This window comes from Rattus norvegicus, chromosome 6 (genome assembly GCF_036323735.1).
Source record: "Rattus norvegicus strain BN/NHsdMcwi chromosome 6, GRCr8, whole genome shotgun sequence".
Taxonomy (NCBI): Eukaryota; Metazoa; Chordata; class Mammalia; order Rodentia; family Muridae; genus Rattus; species Rattus norvegicus.
In genome coordinates this window covers 145,591,122-145,614,647 of record NC_086024.1, presented here as the reverse complement: position 1 = coordinate 145,614,647, position 23,526 = coordinate 145,591,122, and the positions used below count along the sequence as shown (strand labels likewise).

At 43.5% G+C, this 23,526-nt stretch overlaps 1 protein-coding gene across 1 annotated transcript; it reads right to left on the bottom strand.

Moving 5' to 3' along the window:
- Window positions 1-19,960: 19,960 nt before the first annotated feature.
- Window positions 19,961-23,228, bottom strand: Rpl19l1 (ribosomal protein L19 like 1). Its single transcript, XM_039113046.2, has 3 exons — window positions 23,150-23,228; window positions 22,201-22,324; window positions 19,961-20,685 (listed from the first exon to the last, which is right to left on the bottom strand). Exons 1-3 carry the CDS (start codon window positions 23,226-23,228, stop codon window positions 20,091-20,093), a joined length of 798 nt encoding a protein of 265 aa, XP_038968974.1. The 3' UTR covers window positions 19,961-20,090.
- Window positions 23,229-23,526: the final 298 nt, after the last annotated feature.

The window sequence follows — 23,526 nt, the reverse complement described above, 5'->3', positions numbered from 1 at the left end:
AGAAGAAAAGAAAGCAAACACAACTGGTCCTGGGTTTCTGCTTCAGATGAATGGACAGACAGAAAGGAGGAAGGAAGGAAGGAAGGAAGGGAGGGAGGGAGGGAGGGAGGGAGGGAGGGAGGGAAGGAGGAGAAAAGAAAGGAATGACTGCTGCCCCTAGGAATGGTGGAGGAAACATTTTCATGTGCCAGGTGTGGGAGAGCACAGCCAGAGGCAGGGACATTTGGAGGAGTCCAGAGTGGATATGACCTTGAACCATGTAGGGAGATGGGGGAGGGAAAGCGAGAGGGGATACCAAGGGAACCGGGAGAGCAGCAGCCAGGAGGCCTAAGGTACAAAGAGGGCAGGTAACCAAGATGGATGGATTATATAGGAAGAACCTCTGAGGGTTTGGCAGCTCAGCTCATGGGCTGGAGAAGTTCAGGGTACAAGTTCAGGGCAGCTTATACCAGCCAGGAGAACCCAATAACAGGTGTAGGAAGAACCTGGCAGCCAGGTCCGCTTTGATAAGTTTACTAGGCACCTCAGTCATCTGTCCCAGGTTTGAGACTTAACACTTAAAGGTTGTAGTATCGACACTAGAGTCTCTGGTGCACACTGAACTCGCTTTGCCTTTCTAGGTGGTGCTGGTGGCCCAGTCTCCTAGAAAAAGACAGCATCTTGCTTAGCCTCAGTTTCTACACTTGTGAGATGGGACCAGCAGTGTTTCCATCACAGAGTTGGTGGGATGGATTGGAATAATACAGTCAAGCAAAGGCTTACAGACCACCCAGCCCGCATTGAGAACTCTGAATACCGTGTTAGCTCCCCGTCTGTATTACCAGCTCCACGAAGGAACAGACATGGCTTGTTTGACTCAGCACAGTATCTAAATACCTAGAAGTCAGCTGGTGTTGAGGAGTATTTATTGCAGGCACTCGGCACCAGTTAGCCAAAGAAACTTGATTTAAGCCTAAGGAAGCCAAAGCCTTCCATAGGACCTGTAGTCCAGTTACCAGGCCATCTGTGGTGGAATCAACAAAAAGAACTTCAGGGGGTTTCACCTCCAAATATTACTCAAAACGATGCATAAAACAACACAGAACGCACCTTGTTTTGCTTTTCTTTTTGGCCTCACATTCACACAGGCCTGCTTGCTTGCTTGCTCAATCTTGCTTCTCCTGGAGCTGTTTTTTAAGCTTCCCCTACAGCAGGGCTGGGGGTGTCCTCTGTATCATCTTAGTGTAGCTTCTGCCCAATGTACTGAGACCGGTAGGGACAGAAAACTTTGTCCAAGAACTGTAAGGAAGTCAGATCCCTTGGCTTTTCAAAGACATTTAAAACCTGGGTTCTCCTTATTGTAATAATATGCAATATGTTAGGACAGTACTCTTTCTGAATTTATTTCAACAGATGCCCCGAAGGCACCATGCAGCAGGTGGCGGGTGCGTGTGTAGTTTTCTTAACCTGTAGTTTCACTTCCCTAGGGATTTCTGCTTTCTTCATGGTTACTTCAGAGGACTGGGTGAGTTAACATAACTCATCGTGTTCTGCTGCACAGTCAGCTCCATGAGGGATCCACAGGTGACTGTGCCGCTGATAGAGGGGAACAGAAATGCTTAGAGTTGACATAGTCTACCTGACGGCTTGTGCTGTGACCCCATTCCCTTCGGGATGCTCCCCTGGATATATGTTGTATGGGTCAGCAGTACTCTGTGTTTAGCCTGGTCCAGCATCATCAATCTGGCTGCTCCCCATATGCACCAGCTGTGGAGAATGTTGTCATCAATGCAGAGATCAAGGACTTAGTATTTGTCAATCATGGGGAATCTATAAGTCATGGACTGCTTTAATCCAGCTAGGGACATCTTCACCAAGGACCCCTTGCTGTTTTAGGTGCTGCAAAGGAAACAGGTAGGCCTTTACTGAATGCTCCTGGTGGCCAGTGAGAAGTGGCACGGGCCATTAGCATAAGCAAAGAGTGCATCAGAACTGAGGGCTCTCAGGCTGGAGAGATGGCTCAGAGGTTGGGAGCACTGACTGCTCTTCCAGGGGTCCTGAGTTTGATTCCCACCAACCACATGGCGGCTCACAACCATCAGTGGTGGGATCCGACACCCTCTTCTGGTATGTCTGAAGACAGCTACAGTGTACTCATATGGTTAAAGTAAACAAATATTTTATTTTAAAAAAGACACATTGTAAAAACAAAAACAAAACCGCTGACTCATTCCTTGTTCATCTCTCAGAAGCTGACACTTAGTCACCTTAGTGAACAGGAAAGGTGTGTGCTGCTGAGTTGCCCTGGGGCTTCTGAGGCACCAAAGAAATCATGCAGGACAGAGAGGAGGAGGGGTGCAAGAAGCAGTCCCTTTACTGGTCACTCCCCAGACAACAAAAACGTGTTATCAGAGGGAGATACAGTCACTCAGTGAGAAGCGTCTTTCTCCTGTCAGGAAAGACAGAGATGTAAAGTCTGGGTTGTGCTGTGTAGAGGATGGCAGCTTGGTTTGCCTGCCTGGAGTGGCCCAGGGCATCCTCATGAAACCACAGCCTTGGGGTTCAGGATGTGTGCTGTTAGAGGAGACCTGACTGGAACAGCTCCATTCACTTCGTGACCTGGGACGCTGGACATTTGCTGAAGCTGTAAGGACACAACTGGGGAAGAAAGAGGGGCAAAGGCACAGCGAATGATCATCTGCCTTCGGTCTGCACTCATTGTGCAGTCTGCCTCCCTGCACTAGGCCTGCAAGATCCAGTCACACCACTGCACCCTCTCAGTGTGAATAAAAACGAAGCTGAATGAGATCCTCAAAGGTAAACCCACTCTCACGATTTGTGGAATTGCATAGTCATCCGGTGCAGAAGTGGGGACACTGGGGCCATCCTAGGCTACCTTCTTCAATCACGGAAAAAACAGTGTTTCGCATTTATTTCCTGATTTGAATAAGCACGTTGTGTCTGACCTCAGAGATCAAGAAGGAAAGAATAAGAAGGAGATACGGTATTGGTTGTTTTAATTTCTAGCAACCATTAGTTGATCACTCAGAATGTTGACCTTGAGCAGTTAGGATGATGGCTGTTAACCAAGTACAATTGTGTGTGTGGTGTTGCATGTAGATATGCACATATGTATGCAGGTGTGCATGCAAGTATGTGTGCAGGTGTGCATGCAGGTGTGTGTGTGCAGGTGTGTGTGCAGGTGTGTGTGTGCAGGTGTGTGTGCAGGTGTGTATGCAGGTGTGCATGCAGGTGTGTGTGCAGGTGTGCATGCAGAGGCCATAGGTCCACTTCAGGTGTCCTCCACCTTATTTTTTGAGACCTCTTCTCTCACTAAGCCTGGCCTTGCTACTTCAGCTAGACAGGCTGTGCGTCAAATCTCTGGGGATATGCCTGCCTTTGCCTCCCTAGCACTGGGGTTAAAGGCACACATGGCCATGCTGAGTTTTTACAGAAGTGTTGGGGATCTGAACTCAAGTCCTCATGATACCACAGCAAGACTTTTTCGCATAGCACCGAATCCTCAGCAAAGAGCAATTTTAGTTACCAAGTCATGTTACACAAGTTATAGACACCATCGCCCCTCCTCCTGAGTGTTCTGAGGACAGAACTCTGGACTTCAGGCATGCTAAGCAAATGTCCTTTGAGTTACATCCTCAGTCCCAAAGATAGTTTTTGGTTATCAAATGGCGGAAGGGCATTGTTGCTAGGCAACTGATTGCCAGGCAGCAAGGCACAGGACAGCGGCCAGGACTCTTGATCTCGTGTAATTAGTGCCAAGGCTGAGAAGTGCTGGGGTAGAGAGCAATCCAGGATATTCAGAATGAGTGTAGTGAATAACTGCAAAGGAACCTTCTCAGCCAGGACTTCCTGTCTACACAATAAACACAAAGTCCCTCAATATTGGGGAGTGCTTTAGAAGTCCCATAGACAACAAGATTCCCAGATGTTCATGTCCCTCACATAAAATTCCATGACTCTTGAATAAAATACACAACACACACTCTCTCACCCACTTCTGTGTTTATTCTATCCATTGTAAATGACAAGTAAATGTAACAAATCTTTCGGATAATGATGAAGAAAACCTTACATTTGTTGGTAAAATTTTATTATTATTATTTTTAAACAGAAATCTCCTATAGCCAAGGCAGGCCTTGAACTTGTGATTTCCTTCCATTTGTGTATTGAGATTATAGGTGTGCATCACTGTACCTAGCCGGGTGTAATTAAACAATATTATTTTGTATACAGTGTGCATATTGAATGTGGTATGCAGAAGCATGTAGATGCACACACATGAATGTTTACACAAAGGCCATAGGAGCATCAAACATTTCCTCTATCACTAGCCATCTTATTTTCTGAGACACAGTTTGTCACCTAACACAAAGGTTGTCTGGCTGGCCAGCAAGTTCGCACAATCTGTCTTTACCCCCAACACTGAGGTTGAATACCACTTTCTACAAAAAAAAAGCTGAGGATTTGAACTCAGGTCTGTTCGATTTCACAGTTAAATGCTCTCACCCACCTGGCCATCTTCGGCTCGCAGGTGTAACTTTAAAAATACGTTTTTTATTTGTGTCTGGGGAAGGGGTGGGATAAGGGAGGTGTATAAGCGCGTACAAGCCATGGTGCGCATGTGGAGGTCAGAGGATAACTTTGTGACTTCAGCTCTCTCCTTCCACCTTTGTGTGAGTTCCAGGATTCAACCTCAGGTGGCCAGGTTTATGCAGCAAGTGTTTTTGCCCCACTGAGCCATCTCCCTGGCCCCATATGTAAATTTTAAAGGATAGTTTTGATTTGTGGTTAGTGAACCGCTTATAGAAACTTCTGACTGTGCTCATGACTGTGAAGACGCCAGGGTTCTTTGTTAACAAGCTGTACTTTCCTACCTATACAGGTTATCAGTGATCTCCAGGCTAAACACCAGCAGCTGTGTGGGAACTGCTTCTCTGATCCTTCCCTACTGCGGGCAGGTGAGAAGCCAATCGCCTTGCTTCCCAGAATTCCTTGCAGATGGCGTTCTGGGTGCCAGCTCCACACACTCACCAGAGGCTTGGACAGCTTTCTGTTGGCTATATTGGTTTCTCATGACAGTTTCTCTATGATCAGGGACTACCTTTGTGGAAATGAGAAGCACGTTGGGGCGTGGCATGGTGTGGGCGGGAGGGGTTGGGTTGGGGGGGGGGAGCTCCAGTTAAATACAATGGAATCCAAATCCCTTTGGCTGTCTTTCACCATGAGCCAGCGACTTGGATTAATTTCATAGTTCCTGTCAAAAGCCTTTGTGGTTCCTGTGATTTTGCAATGAATTCTTTATTTCTTTTTTTGTGCTGGAGGCTGCCATATCCATGTGCATGCTAAGCGCATATGTTCCCATCGATCTCTGCTCTACCTGTTCTCTTTAACCTAACCAGATTATATCTCTCACAGCAAAATACTAGCTAATGCATGAGACAGGAGAGGTACGCATAAGTCTTTACCCTCCTGTTGGAGGCCAGGAAAAGAATTTTCAGGCTCATGTGTTAGCATTGGGGATGTGAGTTTCATGAGACGAATTAAGAGCTGTGCGGCCTTTGCTGGCTGAGCAGCTTCCCATATCTCTCCTACAATGGAGAAAGACCGTGAACACCTTTTACTAAGGGGTGAGAAGTGAGAAGTGAGGTCCTGGAAAACAAACCACATTTCATTCATCTTGCAGTCTTGTATCTAGCAAAGTGCACATATTATCCCTCAAAAAGAATGAAATACTTAGAGTAAAGGTGTGGGAGCCTTAATATGGTTTTGGTGCAGTAGGCTAAGAGAGAGGGAAAAGAGGGAGAAAGGTGTTAGTATTAGCTAGACACAAAATTGAGCCTGGGGGCATGTGAATTGTGTGAATCAGCATTCAACAGGCACCAATGACTATATCCCACAGAGTTCAAGCAGAAAAGCAGGGCCAGGAGCAGATACGAATTAAGGCTGATTTTGAGGACCTGGTTTATGTGATTCCAGGACTGCAAGTCTGAATTCCACAGGAAATGTGATCAGGAGAGATGGGTGACAACCTATGAGCACAGGGGCAAGCTGCTGCCCAAGGTAGCTTGCTTCCCCATGCCTGTCTCAGAAAGTCAGGAGAGAGTATGCCCAAATGTATACATACATAATACACAAAAAACATAAAAGTTTAAAAAGATAGGACAGAGAGTAATCGAGGAAGACACTCAACATCTGGCTGTTGGTTCTCATGTAAAGGCACACATGCACACACATGAACACACAGCGCATATGCACACATACATGCACAATTTCCTCAAGAGATTTTATTGATATTGATAGACAGCTTTTAAACCAGCAATGAATTGCCTCGCATGAACCAACTGTTTATAAGCAGAAATATAACTCTGATTTGCACTGGAGATTGAACTGTCTACCCTTGTATGGAAAGATGTCCTCTATCACTGTTAGAACCCTGGCTCCAGAACCGTTTTACAATAAATTAGTGAGCAATTAATTAAGCCTTCTGTTTATGGCTCATGACAACTGACAGTGACTTTTTAAGACAATCAAAAAGGCTCTAGAGTGTTGAGTCAGGAGTCACGACATTCTCTGGCGCACATCCCAACAGCTTTGTGATTGATTACCTGTGTGAACTTGGACAAGCTGCTTAGTTGTTTTATGCCTCAGTTTCCCCACCTGCAAGAGGAAGGTAAAACTAATGCCTACCTCATGGTGGCGTTTTTCAGATTCAGTGAAGACGATGGATGCTCTTTGGATATATTTGTGCGGTGTCTGGCACGTAAGAACTTTCCAGTAAATATGCGATGTCATTATCACCTAGCTCTGTAATGTTTGAAGCAAAATGGAAAAATGGGTTTTTGTTTTTGTTTTTTTCAGGAAACACAATAAATGGCTATCCATGCATTTCAGCTGCGAATATTTCTATCTGGTTGTACTTTATTTCTCCTTAATGACAGGTCCATTCAAATTATATTATCCTGATGGCCGGACCATACTGTACTGAAAAGGTCCTTGTATGGCAGGCACACCTCTCCCAGGACATCATTAAGCATCCTCACATCGCCGAGTCTTTTTCATGAGTACGGCTATTATCCACTGAGTCTAATTATTGAATATGGCCGTACCATTTGTAAGCATGACCATAAAGCAATAAAAATAACAGCGTTGGAATAATTACATTTTTTGAGACTTCTGTGGAGAGAAAAGCCAGTGAAACTATCACCTCGCTCAACCCCACTAGAAATGATGGGGAATGAAACAGCTTTCTCACTCTGTGGTGCTGTTTATGAGACTCTCTCCAGACAATTCATTCCTTCTAAAGTGACATGAAAAATCAATTAATTTTAATGGTGGATAACAGATTACAGTGTTTAATAGTTCATCCGATTTCATGCCGCAAAGCGAACAAGACAATGTTGTGTAAATCTAATAAGAGTTGTGGGGGCCCTTTCGACTGTTTGTCAAAAGCAAAGAAGAATGGGGATATCAGGAGCCAGCTACAAACTAAAGCAATGTAACTAGTTCATATACATTGTATCGATTAGTTCATATACAAAGTAAAGCGAGGAGCATAAGGAGCATGTACCCAGTGTTATTAGCTTTTTTAAAATAATCTTTTACTATAAAGTGTTTGCTGTTCCTTTTTATTGTGTGTGAATGTGTACAGAGGTCAGAGGACAACTTGTGGGAGTCAGCTCCCTCTTTCCACCATGTAGGAAACAGAGTTCAAACTCAAGTTGTCAGGCTTGGAGACAGGCATCATCGTCTGCTGAGCCACCTCACTGGCCTTTCATTTCTTTTAAAACTCCTCCATTAAGCATCCTGTAAAACAGAGCCTGTCCGTGTAAGACAGCAACATGGAAGGATACAGCCTTTGCTCTTGTAAACATAAATATAATCTGAAAGTACTGATGATAAAAAGATTTTCAGGAGAGGCTATCATAAACATAAGAGGAGAGGTACCGGTTCTCAGTTTCCATCCATCTGCATGGTTGAACATGGCCTAGTTTTCCTAATCAGCAATTCTGATTCTTAAATAGCACCACTTAAGCTTTGACAAGCTGTCTCACAGTCATTAGCACAGTTGAGACATTTGCCCAGTACCCTTCCTCAATTTTCAGACCAATTTCTATCCCTATGAGGACAAAGTAGACCCAAGCAGTTTCACGAGAAAGTTTCTTTTAAAGATACTGTTAGGTAGTGGCTTTGAAATAGTCTCAGGGCTGAGCAGTGAAGGACTTACAGGGTCACGGATGCCTGGTGCCTATCGATTCTGCTAGTTAATAAAGAGTTAAACAGAGCAGTGTGGTCTTTTATCTTTATTTATTTTTTTTAAAGGCATTTTGAAGGTGCTGAAGAGGGGAGGCCTGGTCCTAAGTGGTCATGTGGCTACCGCCATTCATCTTGGTAGTGACTATCTGTCAAAAGTGGCAAGAGTCCCTGTTAACAGCCCTGACCTGAGCAGTAATGAAGGGAGAGTGCACGGCAAAGTGTCCATTATCAGCAGGTCGGGAGCAGTAAATTGGAGCAGTTTGCTTCAATCTCGCTGTAAGTTGAAATGTAAGATAGGTGGGGATCAGCAAGAGGCAATTTCATCCTATGATCATTTTTGTCAGATCGCATCAGACTGGCAACTTAGTTCCATGCATGATTTCAATTAACCAAATCCGGCTAGAATGTCTCTGCTGCTGCGGGAGGCTCGTTTCTAAGCCCAGCTCCTGGGTATTTATTATTTAAACCCACCTCAGTGCTCACGAGTCTAAGACACCTGGATGTTACGAAGAAGACTGATTTCTTCTGGACAGTCACTGTGTCATGTGACCCGACATCAGATTTTACAAGGGCCACAGTGTACAGGGTGGCTAGAGGGGCTTATCTGCAAATGTCCAAAGTCATATGTCTGTTTCTAATGACCAGCAGTGGTGGAGCTCAACTATGAAGCACATGTATGCTCATCCTTGCTGAAGGGATCGCTCTTTTGGGTGACCAGGACGACCAGCACTCAGGATCTGCTCTTGTGCTAGCCACAAGAAGTCAGGGGGATGGAGAGAAGCCGAACACTGATGCTTTAACTTCTAGATGCCAGAAAACCATTACTTGCTGACAGAAGTGAACTCTTGGCTTGGTGGTTTATTAAAACGTCTTTACAAGTTCATAAGCAATGTCATCTCTGCTTTCAAGGGATTTATAATCCAGGAGATGAAATATATATACACTAACAGCTGGGGTGAAAGCAGGAAGTGTAAAGAGGTCATTTTTTGGACTGGGATGTCAGAACAAATGTGAAGAAGACAGACATTTAAACTGTGTCTCCATGACAAGTAGGATGCTTCCAGGTGATGCCGGAAAGTGGCCATGTGCCCTTTTCTATTTCTGCATATCGATCTGCAATCACCACTCCACCACTATAATGCCACTAACTTACGGTCATGGTCCCCGTGGGTTAGGACCGCTGGCTGCTGTGTTCTTTGCCTAGGAGATTATTCATCTGGGACCAAGTGTCCTCTGGGGCTCCAATCCCATGGGGGCTTCAGCCCTTCCTCTAAGGAGTGTAGTTTTGGGCTCACAGTCCCTTGTCTTACTGGCTGCCAACTGGGGAACTGTTACTGGTAATTCTGAGCTCCTAAGGGACACTTGCTGTTTCCAGACAAGTGGTCTCTCCTCAACAAGGCACTTCTTTCCCCTCTCAAGACCAGCAGGAGGAGGCTTTCTGTCCTCAGCCAGCTAATACCAGCTGCTGTGTAGGTCAGTGACAATTCTCTGAGACACTCCTTTATCCTTTCCCATGAGTCTTGTCCCATGAGCTCTCTGTAGGGATGCAAACACTCCCATAACTTGTTAGAAAGCAGGATGGAGATGGAGATGGGTTGAGACAACAGACTCTGAAGTCTGTGAATGTGTATAGACTTTATTCTCTCCGAACCAGTTGTTTTGTTTGTTTCTTTGGGACAAGGTCTCATGCAGTGCAAGTTGGTCATGAACTTGGCCAAAGAGGGCCTCGAACTCAGATCTGCTGCATCGAACTCCCAATATTGTGACTATAGGTATGTGCCTCATGCCTGGATTTACGAGTGCATGTTCCACACTTGATCCACTCCTTAGCCACTGCTCAGCCCTCATGCTCAACAGCATAGTAGACTGTGCAATGCAGGGAAAAACTCCTTTACTGAAGTGTGAGTTGGAGGTATGACCTAACATTAGCCTTTAGAAGTTTGCTGCCATTCTGCTTTCAGGTTCTTCTGTATTTCCTCTTTAAACTTAAAAAAAAAATCTTTTCCTTATTCTCAATACTCTTAAATCCACTGAAAATCTCCTTTGGGACCAGAAGGCTTTTGACCTGCAGGGTCTTTCAATCAGTTCTAAGAGTTTTCTTTTAGTATTTCTTTGGCAAGTTCTACTTTTCCATTTTTCTTTCTTTTCTGAACTATGAAATTTTCATTCTCTCTCTCTCTCTCTCTCTCTCTTCTCTCTCTCTCTCCATTTGGCCTAATTTAGAGTATTATTTTTTGTTTTGTTTTGTTTTTTACGCTACCTTCTAATTAAAGTTAATTTTTTTGTTATGTTTTCTTTATATCTTCAAGAACTTCCCTTTAGGGAGGGAGAACCTGTCGAGACCATAACCAGAGGTTAGGCATGCCCCCCCACCCCCACCCCCAGATTAGGGATGAGACCACACACCCATCTCTAAAATTTTAACCCAGAATTGCTCCTGTCTAGAGGAAATACAGGGACAAAGAGTGGAGCAGAGACTGAAGGAAAGGCCACCCAGAGACTGCCCCACCTGGGGATTTATCACACATCAGATACCTAACCCAGACACTATTGCTGATGCCAAGAAGCTTGCTGACAGGAGCCTGCTACAGCTGTTTCCTGAGAGGCTCTGCCAGATCCTGACCAATACAGACGTGGATGCTCAAAGCCAACCATTGGACTGATCACAGGGACCAATGGAGGAGTTGGGGGAAGGACTGAAGGAGCTGAAAGGGCCTTATCTGGCCTCAATGGGAGGGGAGGCCCTTGGTCCTATGAAAGCTTGATGCCCCAGTGTAGAGGAAAGCTAGGGTAGTGAGACAGGAGTGGGTGGGTGGATGGGGAGCACCCTCATAGAAACAGGGTAAGGGGGTATGGGATAGGGGGTTTGCAGAGGGGAAACCAGGAAAGAGGATAACATTTGAAATGTAAATAAGTAAAATATTTTAAAAAATCCTTCCATTTAATGCTATTCTTTTTTAAAAATTTATTTATTTTATTTATGTGTACAAGTGTGCACATGTGTGTACTGGGTGCACACTTGGTGAAGTCAGAGGCCAGAAGAGGGCATCAGATATCCTAAAACTGGATGCTTACGAGATGCCATGTTAGTGTGGTAAGAGCTTTTAACTGCTAAGCCACCTCTTCAGCATTTTCTTATTGTTTTCATTCTGCGGTCAAAGACTTTTTAAAAATGTCTTATAATACTGTGTATGTGCACACACATGCACACACATATGTGCAAAAACACATGCGAATCACACAAATGTACACAAGTAGACACATACATACATGCATGGATGCATACATACATGCCAGTAACACATGTATATGAAAATATGTGCACATGTGTATATGTGTGCATGTGTGTATGTATGTATGTATGTATGTATGTATGTATGTATGTATGTATGTGTTTACATGCACTCGTGAGTATATGGGAGGATAGTTTTAAACTAGAAGAGAGACAGTATTTATTGCTTTTATTTAAAACTTTAGCTAAAGAGATACCCAAAGGCCCTTCAGCCACGTGGTCCGCCCACACAGGGGGGACTACTATAACGTGTAGGTATGTGATGGAGAGATGGAAGGGAGAGGGAAAGACAAGTAGAACGGTTTGAATGTTATGAAGAGAGAGGGAACTGGAGATGTAAGGATAGAGAGGACTAGCCTGATGCGAGTAGCCTGCCGTGCCACCTAAGGCCATGATGAAACCCCAGCCCGGCTGCCACTAATGCCCATGTCTGGGTTCATGACCACGCAGAAAGCAGAGGTCTGTGTTGATGTCCATGGCTCATACCAGCAAAGGTCATGTGGACATCCCTGGTCTGGGCTGCCGCTTAGACCATATTGATATCCAAAGGCTGTGCAGAGATGACCCTGTCCCTCGCCAACTGAAGCATCCAGGAAAGGAAACCTGCACCTTGCCTGGGCAGCATAGTAGAGCTGGCCTTAGTGGTCGGGGCGCGGGTAAGCCGGCGCTGAAGCCAAAGACCTGCTCTCACCACTTGTCTGCTGTGAGATGGTGTGGGCCAGGGAGAGATACCCTTCCTCCTTTCACCCCTTGCCTTGTAGAGCTGGCCCTGAGGTCATGAGAGTAAGAGAGTGGGTTCTGCACCTTGCCGGAGCTGCACAGTTGAGCTTACCTTGTTGGTGGAAGAGCCGCCTCCAAAGGCATAAGGGCGGGAGACCTGGCTCTACCTCTTGCCTTTTGCGGCATTCAGTGAGCTCCCCTTGGCAGTTTTGGAGAGCTGGCGGGCTGGGTGCAGGAGAGCTGGCGGGCTGGGTGCAGGAGAGCTGGCGGGCTGGGTGCATGAGAGCTGGTGGGCTGACAGGCTCAGCTACCACCCGGGCCCAGATCCAGGGCTTTGGCCAACCACCTCATAGACATCTACCTCATCTATGAACTATTGGGACGCATGAAATGGCTGGCCGTGCAGATCCAAAGCTGCGGGATCTCCGTGATGCGGAGCAACCAACCACGAGATATCTGAGAGGGATCCCAGCGAGCGTCCAGTGTAGTGCAGCAGAAGCTAGAGGCCTGAAAGCAGACCAGTGACTCACGGCAACGAACACTTGCAAGTAAAGGTGTGTGGACAAAAGGGTATACTCTGGGACACACTGTGACGCACTACAGCTTCCATGGCAAATTTTGAAAAAAATATATTTTATTTTGGTGGGGGAGGTTGCAAGGGTGGAGGGCTGATATAAAGGGACAGAGAGATGAGTGGGATGTAAACTTCACGAAGAATCAATAAAGAGTTGAAAAAAATTTAGTTAACATACAAGTTGAAGGTTTCATTTTGATACATATCTATATATGTCATGTTGACGTGTGTGTGTGTGTGTGTGTGTGTGTGTGTGTGTGTGTGTTGTGTGTGTAGGGGAGACTACACTTTATTTTTTCTAAGAGACTGGATTTAAAAGTTCACACCCCATCTACTCGAAACTCAAGTGAAAATTGTGTTTCTGCTTAGAGAGTGAGACACACCTTCTGCCCCTGGTAGAGGGAGGGAGAGAGAATAGAAATCACAGCTGTGCTCACACCGATGCTCTGAGCTCTCAATTTCTAGCTGGTTCTTTCCTCGTTGTATTATTATTTTTAAATGTTTTAACTTAGCCTTTCAGTTGCCGAAAATTCTATCTCCATTGTTTTTTACCTTAAAAAAAAATCACAAAAACAGATAACTTTCTTGAGAAGCCTACATCATCCTAGGGAGCTTAATACTGTTCTCTTTTTAAACCTCTCCATGTTTCACACCCATACTTAAATCTATATTGAAACTGTTTCATAATAAACTCCATCTCACTCTATAAAATCTCCCCAAAACAAAACTTACAAAACCAACTTGAGTGTTAACTTTTGACACATGGCTACAGCTATGATGTAGGTACATATCTTTTTTTTTTTTTTTTCAGGTTAGAGCAGAGATGAGCTCCAGGGCAAGCATAGCAAGAGGCAACAAGATTTGAAACCTGGCACAGCACAGTCTACAACATTTCTGTAATGGTGTAGAAGAAATATTCATTTAGAAACTACTAAGGTGGCTAGAGAGCAGCTAGAGAGCATTGGCTGCTCTTCCAGGACCTGGGTTCCATTCTCAGCACCCTTATGACAACCTTATATAACTCAAGTTCCAGGGTATCTGGTGCCCTCTTCTGGTCTAAGAGCACACATGGTGCACATGCATACAGTCAGAAGACTATACACATAAATAAAATTAAAAAATTAATAAAAATTAGTAAGAATTTTATTTCTGGTCATGTTTATGTGACATGGGGCAAACCACTTCACCTCTTTGGATTCCAGTTTTTATCTTTTCAGAGATCTTTCCATATTTCTTCTCAGGGGTCAGAAGTATATTGTGTGCTTATTTCTTCAAAGCTCTTAAGACTAAAGAAATAAGCAAAACATAGAAGACCCAGGAAGTAAATGAAACTTAGAAGGTTCAGGAAGCTCCAGAAAATTACAAGACTTACAAGCCCCCCCCCCTCAAAGTTGCAAAAGAAGTATATAACTTCTAGGGAACAGAAGACTTCAGGGCCAAGATGCCTGTAAATTGTCATGGGATTCAGCTTTTGTGAGTTGTCACTCATGTGACAACAACAAGAGTTTTGGTGCAGCAGCTAGATTTAGGTTATCCTCTCTCCTGGAAGTGATCTCTTACCCATATTTCTGTAAATAATCTCTATAAAATCACTGTTTTAGTAAACGAGCTGTACCAAGAATTGCTTCTTTAGTGTGTCTTCAGTATCCTATCTAGACAGACATTTGTGTATGTCCCCCTAGGGGAAGCCACACAGCTCTATGGGGTATTCTTGGTGCTAATTTGTTAAGTTGTAGTCTGAGATTTGGAAGATTCTATCATTGAAAATGCACACATCATTAATATAATATTCTAGGAAAACTTTGAAAGTGGAAGAGACTAATTTTGAACCAATTTAAAAAAGAATACAGGACTAGGAATATCCAATAAGACTTTGTCATATGCCCTTCACAGCTCTCTTTTCCGGTCTGTGGAGAATCACTCAGAGGAAGAGAAAAACTACATAACTGTTCTCACATCACTCTGAAGTTCACACATGAGAGTTTGATCTAGAACATGTCCTTCAGAGTACATACATTTTGTCCTTATTCTGAGCACAAACCTGTACATACTTGCATTTTCTTGGGCATTTGCTAAAATGTTGAGACTAATTGACTAGTACAAAAAATATATGGGATGTACGGAAATAGAGAGGTAGAGATAATGTTTCACATTCTTAGCATGCATCTATTTAAAACATAAGAAAAACTAATTTGGAAGACACTAATAATAACCAAGATGGTTGAAGAAATAGAAGATAGGGTGGGAAGGTGCTTGGTTTAAGTATTGCAGTTTCCCTAAGGATTTAAGTTCAATACCAGATCCATGTGAAATCAAGCAAACAAACAAATCCAGGCATGGTAATGTATGCTTGAAATCTCAGGCCTTGGAGAAGGGAGGCAGGCAGCTTCCTGGGGTTTCCTGGGACTTCTTGGGGCTTCCTGGCCAGCCATCTAAACCTATTTGGTAAGTTCCAGGTCAATTAGAGATAATGTCTCAAAATAAGGTGGGTGTCACCTGAGGAATGACACTGCACTCCAAGTTGTCCTCTGGATATCACATTCATATATATACACACATAGATACATGTATGTGTGTATGCATTGTATCTGCACACACACATACATGTGTACAAACATACAGAACTGGAAGACAGTTCCCTTCAAGAATGATAAATATAATTAAATCAGTTAGTTATTCAAAACAACTCAAAATGGAAACAGAGACTCATTCTGCTGAAGGAGGGTGGCTAGTCTGCTCACTGGCAACCGTGATGCTTTTTTTGTAGCAAAATAATAATAACTACTACTAATAATAACAATAATCCTTCATTGACCTACTCTTAATAGCTCTGAATAGCTGAGATTCTTGCTTAAATTTAATTAAATAGAGTATCCTTTAGAGGACTGGTTAAACTATTTCAAATTCACTTAACGTGGCAGAGAGCCAGACACAGAGAACTCTGCCATGTCACAGACGTCTCCTCCCAGCGCTCTTCGTGTAGAACAGTGAGAGGCATCAGGTGAGTTCTCCCAAGGAGCCCATAGAAATTGGAAAATGAGCTATCTAGGGTATTCAAGATGAGCACCTCCAGAGACTGAGAAGTGGCTTGCTGAAGAACTTTAACCCTTTATGGTATTCTGCCACCTCTTGCTCTCTAAGCCCTGGTTTCTTAACTATCAACACTGTGATCAGATTTACTTCCCATTAGTGGCACATGTAACACATATAGAAATCTAAAATACGTGTGGGGAAGCAGAAGCAGTTCTGCTTCTTTAATACATGTGTGGTCATAATACAGAGTATTGAATATTCTACAATAATTTACTGGCTCCCTTCAAGTGTTTGTGCTGGCACTTAATACCCATATATATACACTAATGGAATTGTTTAGAATGTTTTACACACATTCACATTATATTTCAAACACATTTATCCTTTGTCACTTCTCAACCCCTCCCATCTGTTAATCCCTTTCCTCGTCTCAATCAATCTCTTTCTTACATTTATTTCTGTCTTCTTTTTGTTCTTTTCTTTTTTACCCTCTTTATTTATTGTGACCCAACATATTTTATGGTTAGGGCTGCTCACAGAAGTGTGGATAAGGGTTTGTTTATAGGACCATGACATTGTGCGAGTGGCTCCGCCGCCAAAAGGAGTGTTTTTCCCTCCTCTGCCAACTATTAACTTGGTAAATATCCTCAGGGATGGAGGAAGGACTCCATGAGCCCCTCCCCCTTCCATGGCACTGTCGATCGGTTCGATCACATGCAGCCCCTGAATAGGCAATCAGAGCTGCTGTGGGTTCCAGAGAGTAGCCGCCATGTCTTGCCTGGAGGACAGCATTCCACACTGCTCTCCACCTTGCTACAATCTTATTTTCTTACTGCCCTTTCTCCCATGCTATTTCTCAGTGTGTGTCATATATAAATAGGAAGATTACTGAGTTTTCTGTGTTAGTTTTGTATCTGACCACCTTGCTGAAAATGATTATCAGCCCTTAGAGTTTTCTGACAGTCTTTAGGGTCTCATATACTGGATAATGCCATCTGCAAAATAAAAAATGTTTTGGCTTTTTATTCTTTCTGGGTCCTCTTTGCTTTCTCTGTTGAATGGCTCTAGCTAAGACTTAAAGGACTGTCTTAAAAGTAATGTGGAAAGTGGACAGCCTTGTTCTGTGTTGTATTTTAGTGGACATGTTTTGAGGATTTCTCATTTAGCATGATGCTGGCTTTAGGTTTGACATAAAAAGTCTTTATTGTGGTTAATTCTCTCCAGTCCTAGTCTTCTCAGAACTTTTATCATGAAGGGATATTGGATTTTGTCAAAGACCTCTCTTGCCTTTAGTGAGGTCGTTGGATAATTTCTGTTCTTGAGCCCACTTGTGTACTTATTAAATCTATCGACTGTCATAGGTTGAACTATCTCCACATTTTTGGGATGATACCAACTTGATCATAGTAAATGATCTTTTAGATGTATTTTGAATTTATTTTGCAAGTGTTTAATTGAGATTGGTTTGTAATTTTGTTTTGTTGTTTGCTGCAAGCTCCTTTAATACCCTCTACCCATGCCCCCATTGGTCCCAAGAATGCATCAGCAGTTCCTGATTGGCTGGCATTATTTGCACCAGCAATCCTTGCTCTCTCAGGCAGTCCTCAGTTAGGTCCTCCTGCAGGAGATGCTTCTGCAGCCGCATGACCCCCAGGGTTCACACAGAGGCAGCCCTGCCATTCCTGCTACAGTTGTTGCATGTCTTTTGCTTTCAGAGCAATCCTAGCTTCATAAAATGAATTTAGAATAATTTATTCCTTTTTTTTTATTTCATGGACTAACTTGGGAAGGATTGATAGGAGTTCTCCTTTAAAGAATTAGTAGGATTTCTCAGTGAATCCATCTGGGCCTTGGAAGATTTTTCATTACACCATCAATCTCTCATTGGTTGTTATATATTTGTTTAAATTATTTATCTCATCTTGGTATAATTTTGGTAAGTTATATTCATCTACAAATTAACCAATTTATTTTAGTGTTTCCCCAATTTGGCAGAATATGTTTTTAAGCTGTGTTCTTATTATTTGTTTTAAATTTGGGGGGGATTTTATGCAATATCTCCCTTTTAATCTTCAATTTTATTATTGGGTCAGCTCTCTCTCTCTCTCTCTCTCTCTCTCTCTCTCTCTCTCTCTGTTTACCTTGTTTGAGGGTTTCACACCCTCATCTGTCTTTATGATAATAAGACACACATGTTCAGATACAACTTAAAAAAATCAACTAATGTAAATTATAACTTCAGTTTGAATATTTTCTTTCAAATTATAAAGTTACTGATACAAAAAAGGGACTCTTCTATTGTCTTCTGACTTCTTTGCTCAGCAGCACTTGGGCACATACTTAGCACCCGATGACTATTGGATATGGAAAAACCATGGTGCAGAGCCTGGGCTAAGCTATGAGCAAATCACTTCTTTCCTTTGTATCTGAACCCCCGTCACAAGAAGAAGAGCTAAAGGTCATGAAGTTGCTAGGCACCATAGAAGTTATCTAGGTCAAGATGTTGGAGAGCTGGGATGGTTCTTACTGTCAATCAAGACCAGATTGGATATTCTATTCTGAAATGCTTAGGTTGGAAAATGTTTCAGATTTGGGACTTAAAAAAAAAAAAAGAAGACAACAGATTTTAGAGTATCTGCAGACGCATAATTATGTAACTGGTAGAGCATAGGTCTAAGTACAAAATTCATCTGTGCTTCCTATACCTATACATGCTGTGCGTGATAATTTTAACTTTTTATAACAATTACACTGCACCCCTCGTTTGAGACCAGGTTTGGAATGTCCTACTTGAAGAGTCAAACCATTGCTGACAAGGTTTTCAGATTAGGAGCGTCCTACCTGGAGCATGTAGGGAGCTAGAGAAAGGGGTTAAGAAGAAACGTGCTAAGACTTTCAGGCTGCAGAAGGTGACTTGGGCTCAATAGTGTACCTTCCAAGGCAAGCTAAGCAGAGGGTTTGTATTTTCTGAGTCTATTCAAATAACTAGTAACTTGAGAAAATTTTACGAGGGAACTCTGCCTTTCTCAATTGTGCTGGCTTGAGTAGGAATAGGCGCACATATTTCAACATGCGGTTGTTAGGGAGTGGCACTATTTGACAGGGATTAGGAAGTATGCTCTTGTTGAAGTGGGCGTGACCTTGTAGGAGAAAGTGTCACTGGGAAGTGGGGCAGCTTTGGGTTTCCAAATGCTCAAGCCAGGCCCACTATCTCGTTCCCACTTCCTGCTTCCTGGCAAACCAGTTGTAGAACTTCCCGTGGGAAGCCGTGCTTCCAGTCCTGCTGATAATGTACTCCTCTGAACTGTAAGCCAGCCCCAATGAAATGCTTTCCTTTATAAGAATCGCTGTGTTCGTGGTGTCTCTCTCAGCAATAGAACTCTGACTAAGACATCAATGGCTACCTTTACTACCTACAAAACATAATATACACACACATTATTCTTTCTACCCTGCCGACAAGGCTGAGAGTGAACAGTTCTGCTACCTAGGAGAGGTCACTGTACACTGGAGTTGGTAGAAGACCATCCATCACCCACAGCACCATCCACTCCCGAATTTAACTCCTCAGCTCTTGGCACACTTCAAGTGCTGCCCTGTGGCAAGCAGAGGCAGGCAGGTCTCTGTGCATCCAAGGTCGTCTGGTTTACATATAGAGGAATTCTAGGGCAGCCAAGCTACCTGTCGAGACCCTCTTTAAAACGAGCAAATGACAATAAAAAGGAAGCTACCAGGAACCATCAGAGATGCGAAGTGAAGACTGGAGACTGTGAGCTTATGGCTACGGAGAAGGAAGAAAACCTTTTGACTGCTATTTAGGGCGTTTACAAGATATCACAAGAAAAGAGGACTGAACATGGCCTCGGAGAGTTAGAGACAGGGACTTAAGCAAGAAAAGTTCAGTATGGGAGAGGCGGAAGTTAGACCCTTCAGTCAGCAAATGACTGACACATGAAATGGGAGGAGCTCTCAGTGGGAAAAACGCTGGAAGAGAAAAAGAGAAGAATGACGTGGAGTCTGCGTGCTTCTTTCCTTCTTTCTTTCTTTCTTTCTTTCTTTCTTTCTTCCTTCCTTCCTTCCTTCCTTCCTTTCTTTCTTTCTTTCTTTCTTTCTTTCTTTCTTTCTTTCTTCTTTCTTTCGACAAAGGCTTGTTTTATTTTAATGACTGATCCACGTGAGGCCACAGCCTGGCCACTATGTACAGACACGAGGGAAGCTTCATTTCTTGGTCTCTTCCTCCTTGGACAGAGTCTTGATGATCTCCTCCTTCTTGGCTTGGAGGCGCTCCTCCCGGCGCTTTCGTGCTTCCTTGGTCTTAGACCTGCGAGCCTCAGCCTGGTCAGCCAGTAGCTTCTTGCGGGTCTTGTCTGCCTTCAGTTTGTGGATGTGCTCCATGAGAATCCGCTTGTTTTTGAACACATTCCCTTTGACCTTCAGGCACAGGCTGTGATATATATGGCAGTCAATCTTCTTAGATTCCCGGTATCTCCTGAGAAGCCGGCGCAGGATCCAGGTCACCTTCTCGGGCATCCGAGCGTTGGCAGTACCCTTCCACTTCTCTATGCCCATATGCCTGCCCTTCCGTCGGGCCAAGGTGTTCTTCCGGCATCGGCAATGGACAGGCACATGCTTCCGGATGATCAAGCCATCTTTGATCAGCTTCCTGATTTGCTGACGGGAGTTGGCATTGGCGATTTCGTTGGTTTCATGAGGGTCCATCCAGACCTTCTTTTTACCACAGCAGAGGACACTAGAGGCGAGCCTCTTCTGTAGTCTGAGCAGATGCAGCAGCGAAAGGAATGGGTGGATCTTTCTAAGTGGGAAGAGAGGAGAGCATGACTTATGGGCGACATCCCTCAGAAAGAAGAAGGCAACAGGAAATGCAGAGATTGAGGACAGGGCTGGATACAGGGAAAGAGGATGGCGCTGGATGAGGGGAGAGAAGATGGCGCAGAATGCAGGGAGAGAAAATGGGGCTGGACCAGTAGAAGGTCTCTGAGAGAAAGGAAAGTAAGGAGTGAATTTGTACCTCCAGCTTTGGGAAGGAGAATGGAGGAGTGGTTGAAGACAACAGAGGTAGGTCCTCATGGGCTGGGGGAAGGCACCTGACTGAGCTAACTCAGTTAAGATGACTTCTCTTTTTAAAATACACATCCCGCAGCTATTATTAACAAAACAACAGTGGACTAAGACATCCTGCACCCCCAGCCCCCAGCTACAGTCATACTCAAGGTCATAAAAAAGAAAAACTGAAGAGAGTTGGCTCATAAGAGACAAAATATGTCAGCACAACTAGGAAGACAAAGGGCAATGAGTTCCATTTCTTTAAGTTCACAAAAGAGACACAACTAAAACAAATTCTTTGCCTAGTATTAGAGGCAAGCACAGCTTTAAAGGTTACCCAGGTAGATGAAGTTGATTGTTTAGTTCCTGCCTGAGGTGTAGCCAGGTGAGCTGTGCAGCCGATGTGGAAAGTCGAACTTCTCATTTCTGTTCCGATGGCATCCCTCAAAATGATGCATAAATAAGAACCCGCTGAATTAAGCAGGTGATGCCCAGCACCGAATCCAGTGATTAATGGCCCCTGCACAGTAATTTATGGGAAAATAAATTTATGGGAGCCTGGGCGTTATCATGACCATCTTTACCAAGTACGATCGCTCAATACATGTATAAGATATCACCCTACCTAGAAAACACAAAACAAATGTACATTATCTATTTTCTCCTGTGTTATGAACCTCGGCAGACAAATTCTGCTGACATCCCTGAGAAGACAGACCATCTCTGCTTAACACGCTTAAAAACATATATTCCTATGTTAACCCAATGCTATAGAGTCCCACTGCCAGGAAGAGAGCTAGGAGGTCAAAATAAAGAATTCTATATACTGTTTATACTTACGCCTCATCCTTAAAAGGCAACGTGTGTGTGTGTGTGTGTGTGTGTGTGTGTGTGTGTGTGTGTGTGTGTGTGTGTGTGTGTGCTGAATCATAGAAATGCTTCCCAATGGAAATAGAGAATTTAAAATGGCCGGAGACATCACTGCTTATTTCTGCACGGATTTTTAAAGAGCAGCTTTAGCCTTTCACGTTTGCCTTACGACGCTGGAAAAGATCCGGATCCGCAATACACAAAGAAGTTTATTTGATATATAGAGCGGAGCCATAAGCCATATTTTATGCATAACAGTGATTAAACGGAAGGTTGATATATTTCCCCAGGACGAGAACCACGGAGAAAGGCTCGCATTTTCATAACTTCCCTTTTGGGGGGCATTTTTAAATTATTTAAGTCGAAGAATAAAATGACTTGTTTGTGAATTTACATGCTCTTTTTAATCATCTTTAGGTAATGCTGAGATGGCAGAGACGCTAAATTACAGGCAGCAGTGGGAATCTGCCGTGTAAAAGGCACGGGATCATTTCGTCTATGGGCCCATAAGGAATATTCTGTTCGAGAAGTGGAGACAGAAGAAAATTACCTAACTCGTGAAGCGCACATTAGGAGCAGAGTCAGCGGCCGTGAATGCGTATCCGACAACAAACCATTATGTGTCTTTGGTTTAATTACGTGCGCTTACCACACACCTGTACCAGAGTGCTCTCTGCTTTGAGCTGTGGTTTTCTCTATCAAAACAGCATTAGCATTACGAAGCTTATCAAGGCTCCATAACGTTCTCTGGCTGGACTTCCCGAGTCCTTTATTCTGTTCACAACCTGAATAAGACCCGGTGGCGGTGGGTCGTGGTGGTGGGGACTAAGAAACATTTTAATCACATTAGCAAATGATTTCTAAATTTAGAGCTGGAGTGAATTTTATAAGCACAGAGAGAAACACCAGCAAATCACCACTAAGCCTTTGTAAATCAACCTGCTACTTAGGAGGAAAATTAAAAAGTTAGATGGATTCAACATTTAATTTTTTTTCCCCCCTGGAGCTCCATCTTCAAGAATCTTAATTATCTGCTGTGATCCAGAGTACTTTAGAGCAGGATACTCTCGAACTTCCAAATACTTAGTCGTGGACAGCTCTTAGCACGTCACGTCAAACTGATGATCCGGACAACGTTATCCTTGAAATCATTGCAGCTAAATAGAAATGTTGATACAATGGGAAAATTGCACAGTTTAAGTAGTTGCGTATAGGTAACTGTTTCAAAAAGAAAGAAACTCCATGAAATAGTTCATTTATACACATTACCCTCACCCCTTACTTCTAACCCTAACCCTTCTGGTTTGACACACAGCGCAGTTATGTCTAAAGCATGCTCTCACTCCACACCCATCCTTCAATCCAGTGGTCCTCGCTTTGCAGAAGGACACACGTGAGCACGCACCACAGCAGGCCACACATCCCGACGAACACAATCCTATTATCACAACGAAAATGATACCATTTCAGAGGCATAAACAACAAATGGTGCCCAATGCCCAGAGAAAATTAAAATTCTATTTGGGATTCCCACAGGGTCTTGGATTCGGTCCCACAGATGAAGTTTGATAGTTTCTCAGGAAGATAAAAGCTTAATAATAAGGGGTTTGGACCCATGAAAAATATGATAATAATAATAGCAAGAATAATGTGATTGATTTATAAATCCATACCAGCAAGGAACAGATGGTGGTGTGAAAAAAAATGCACTCATTTTAGT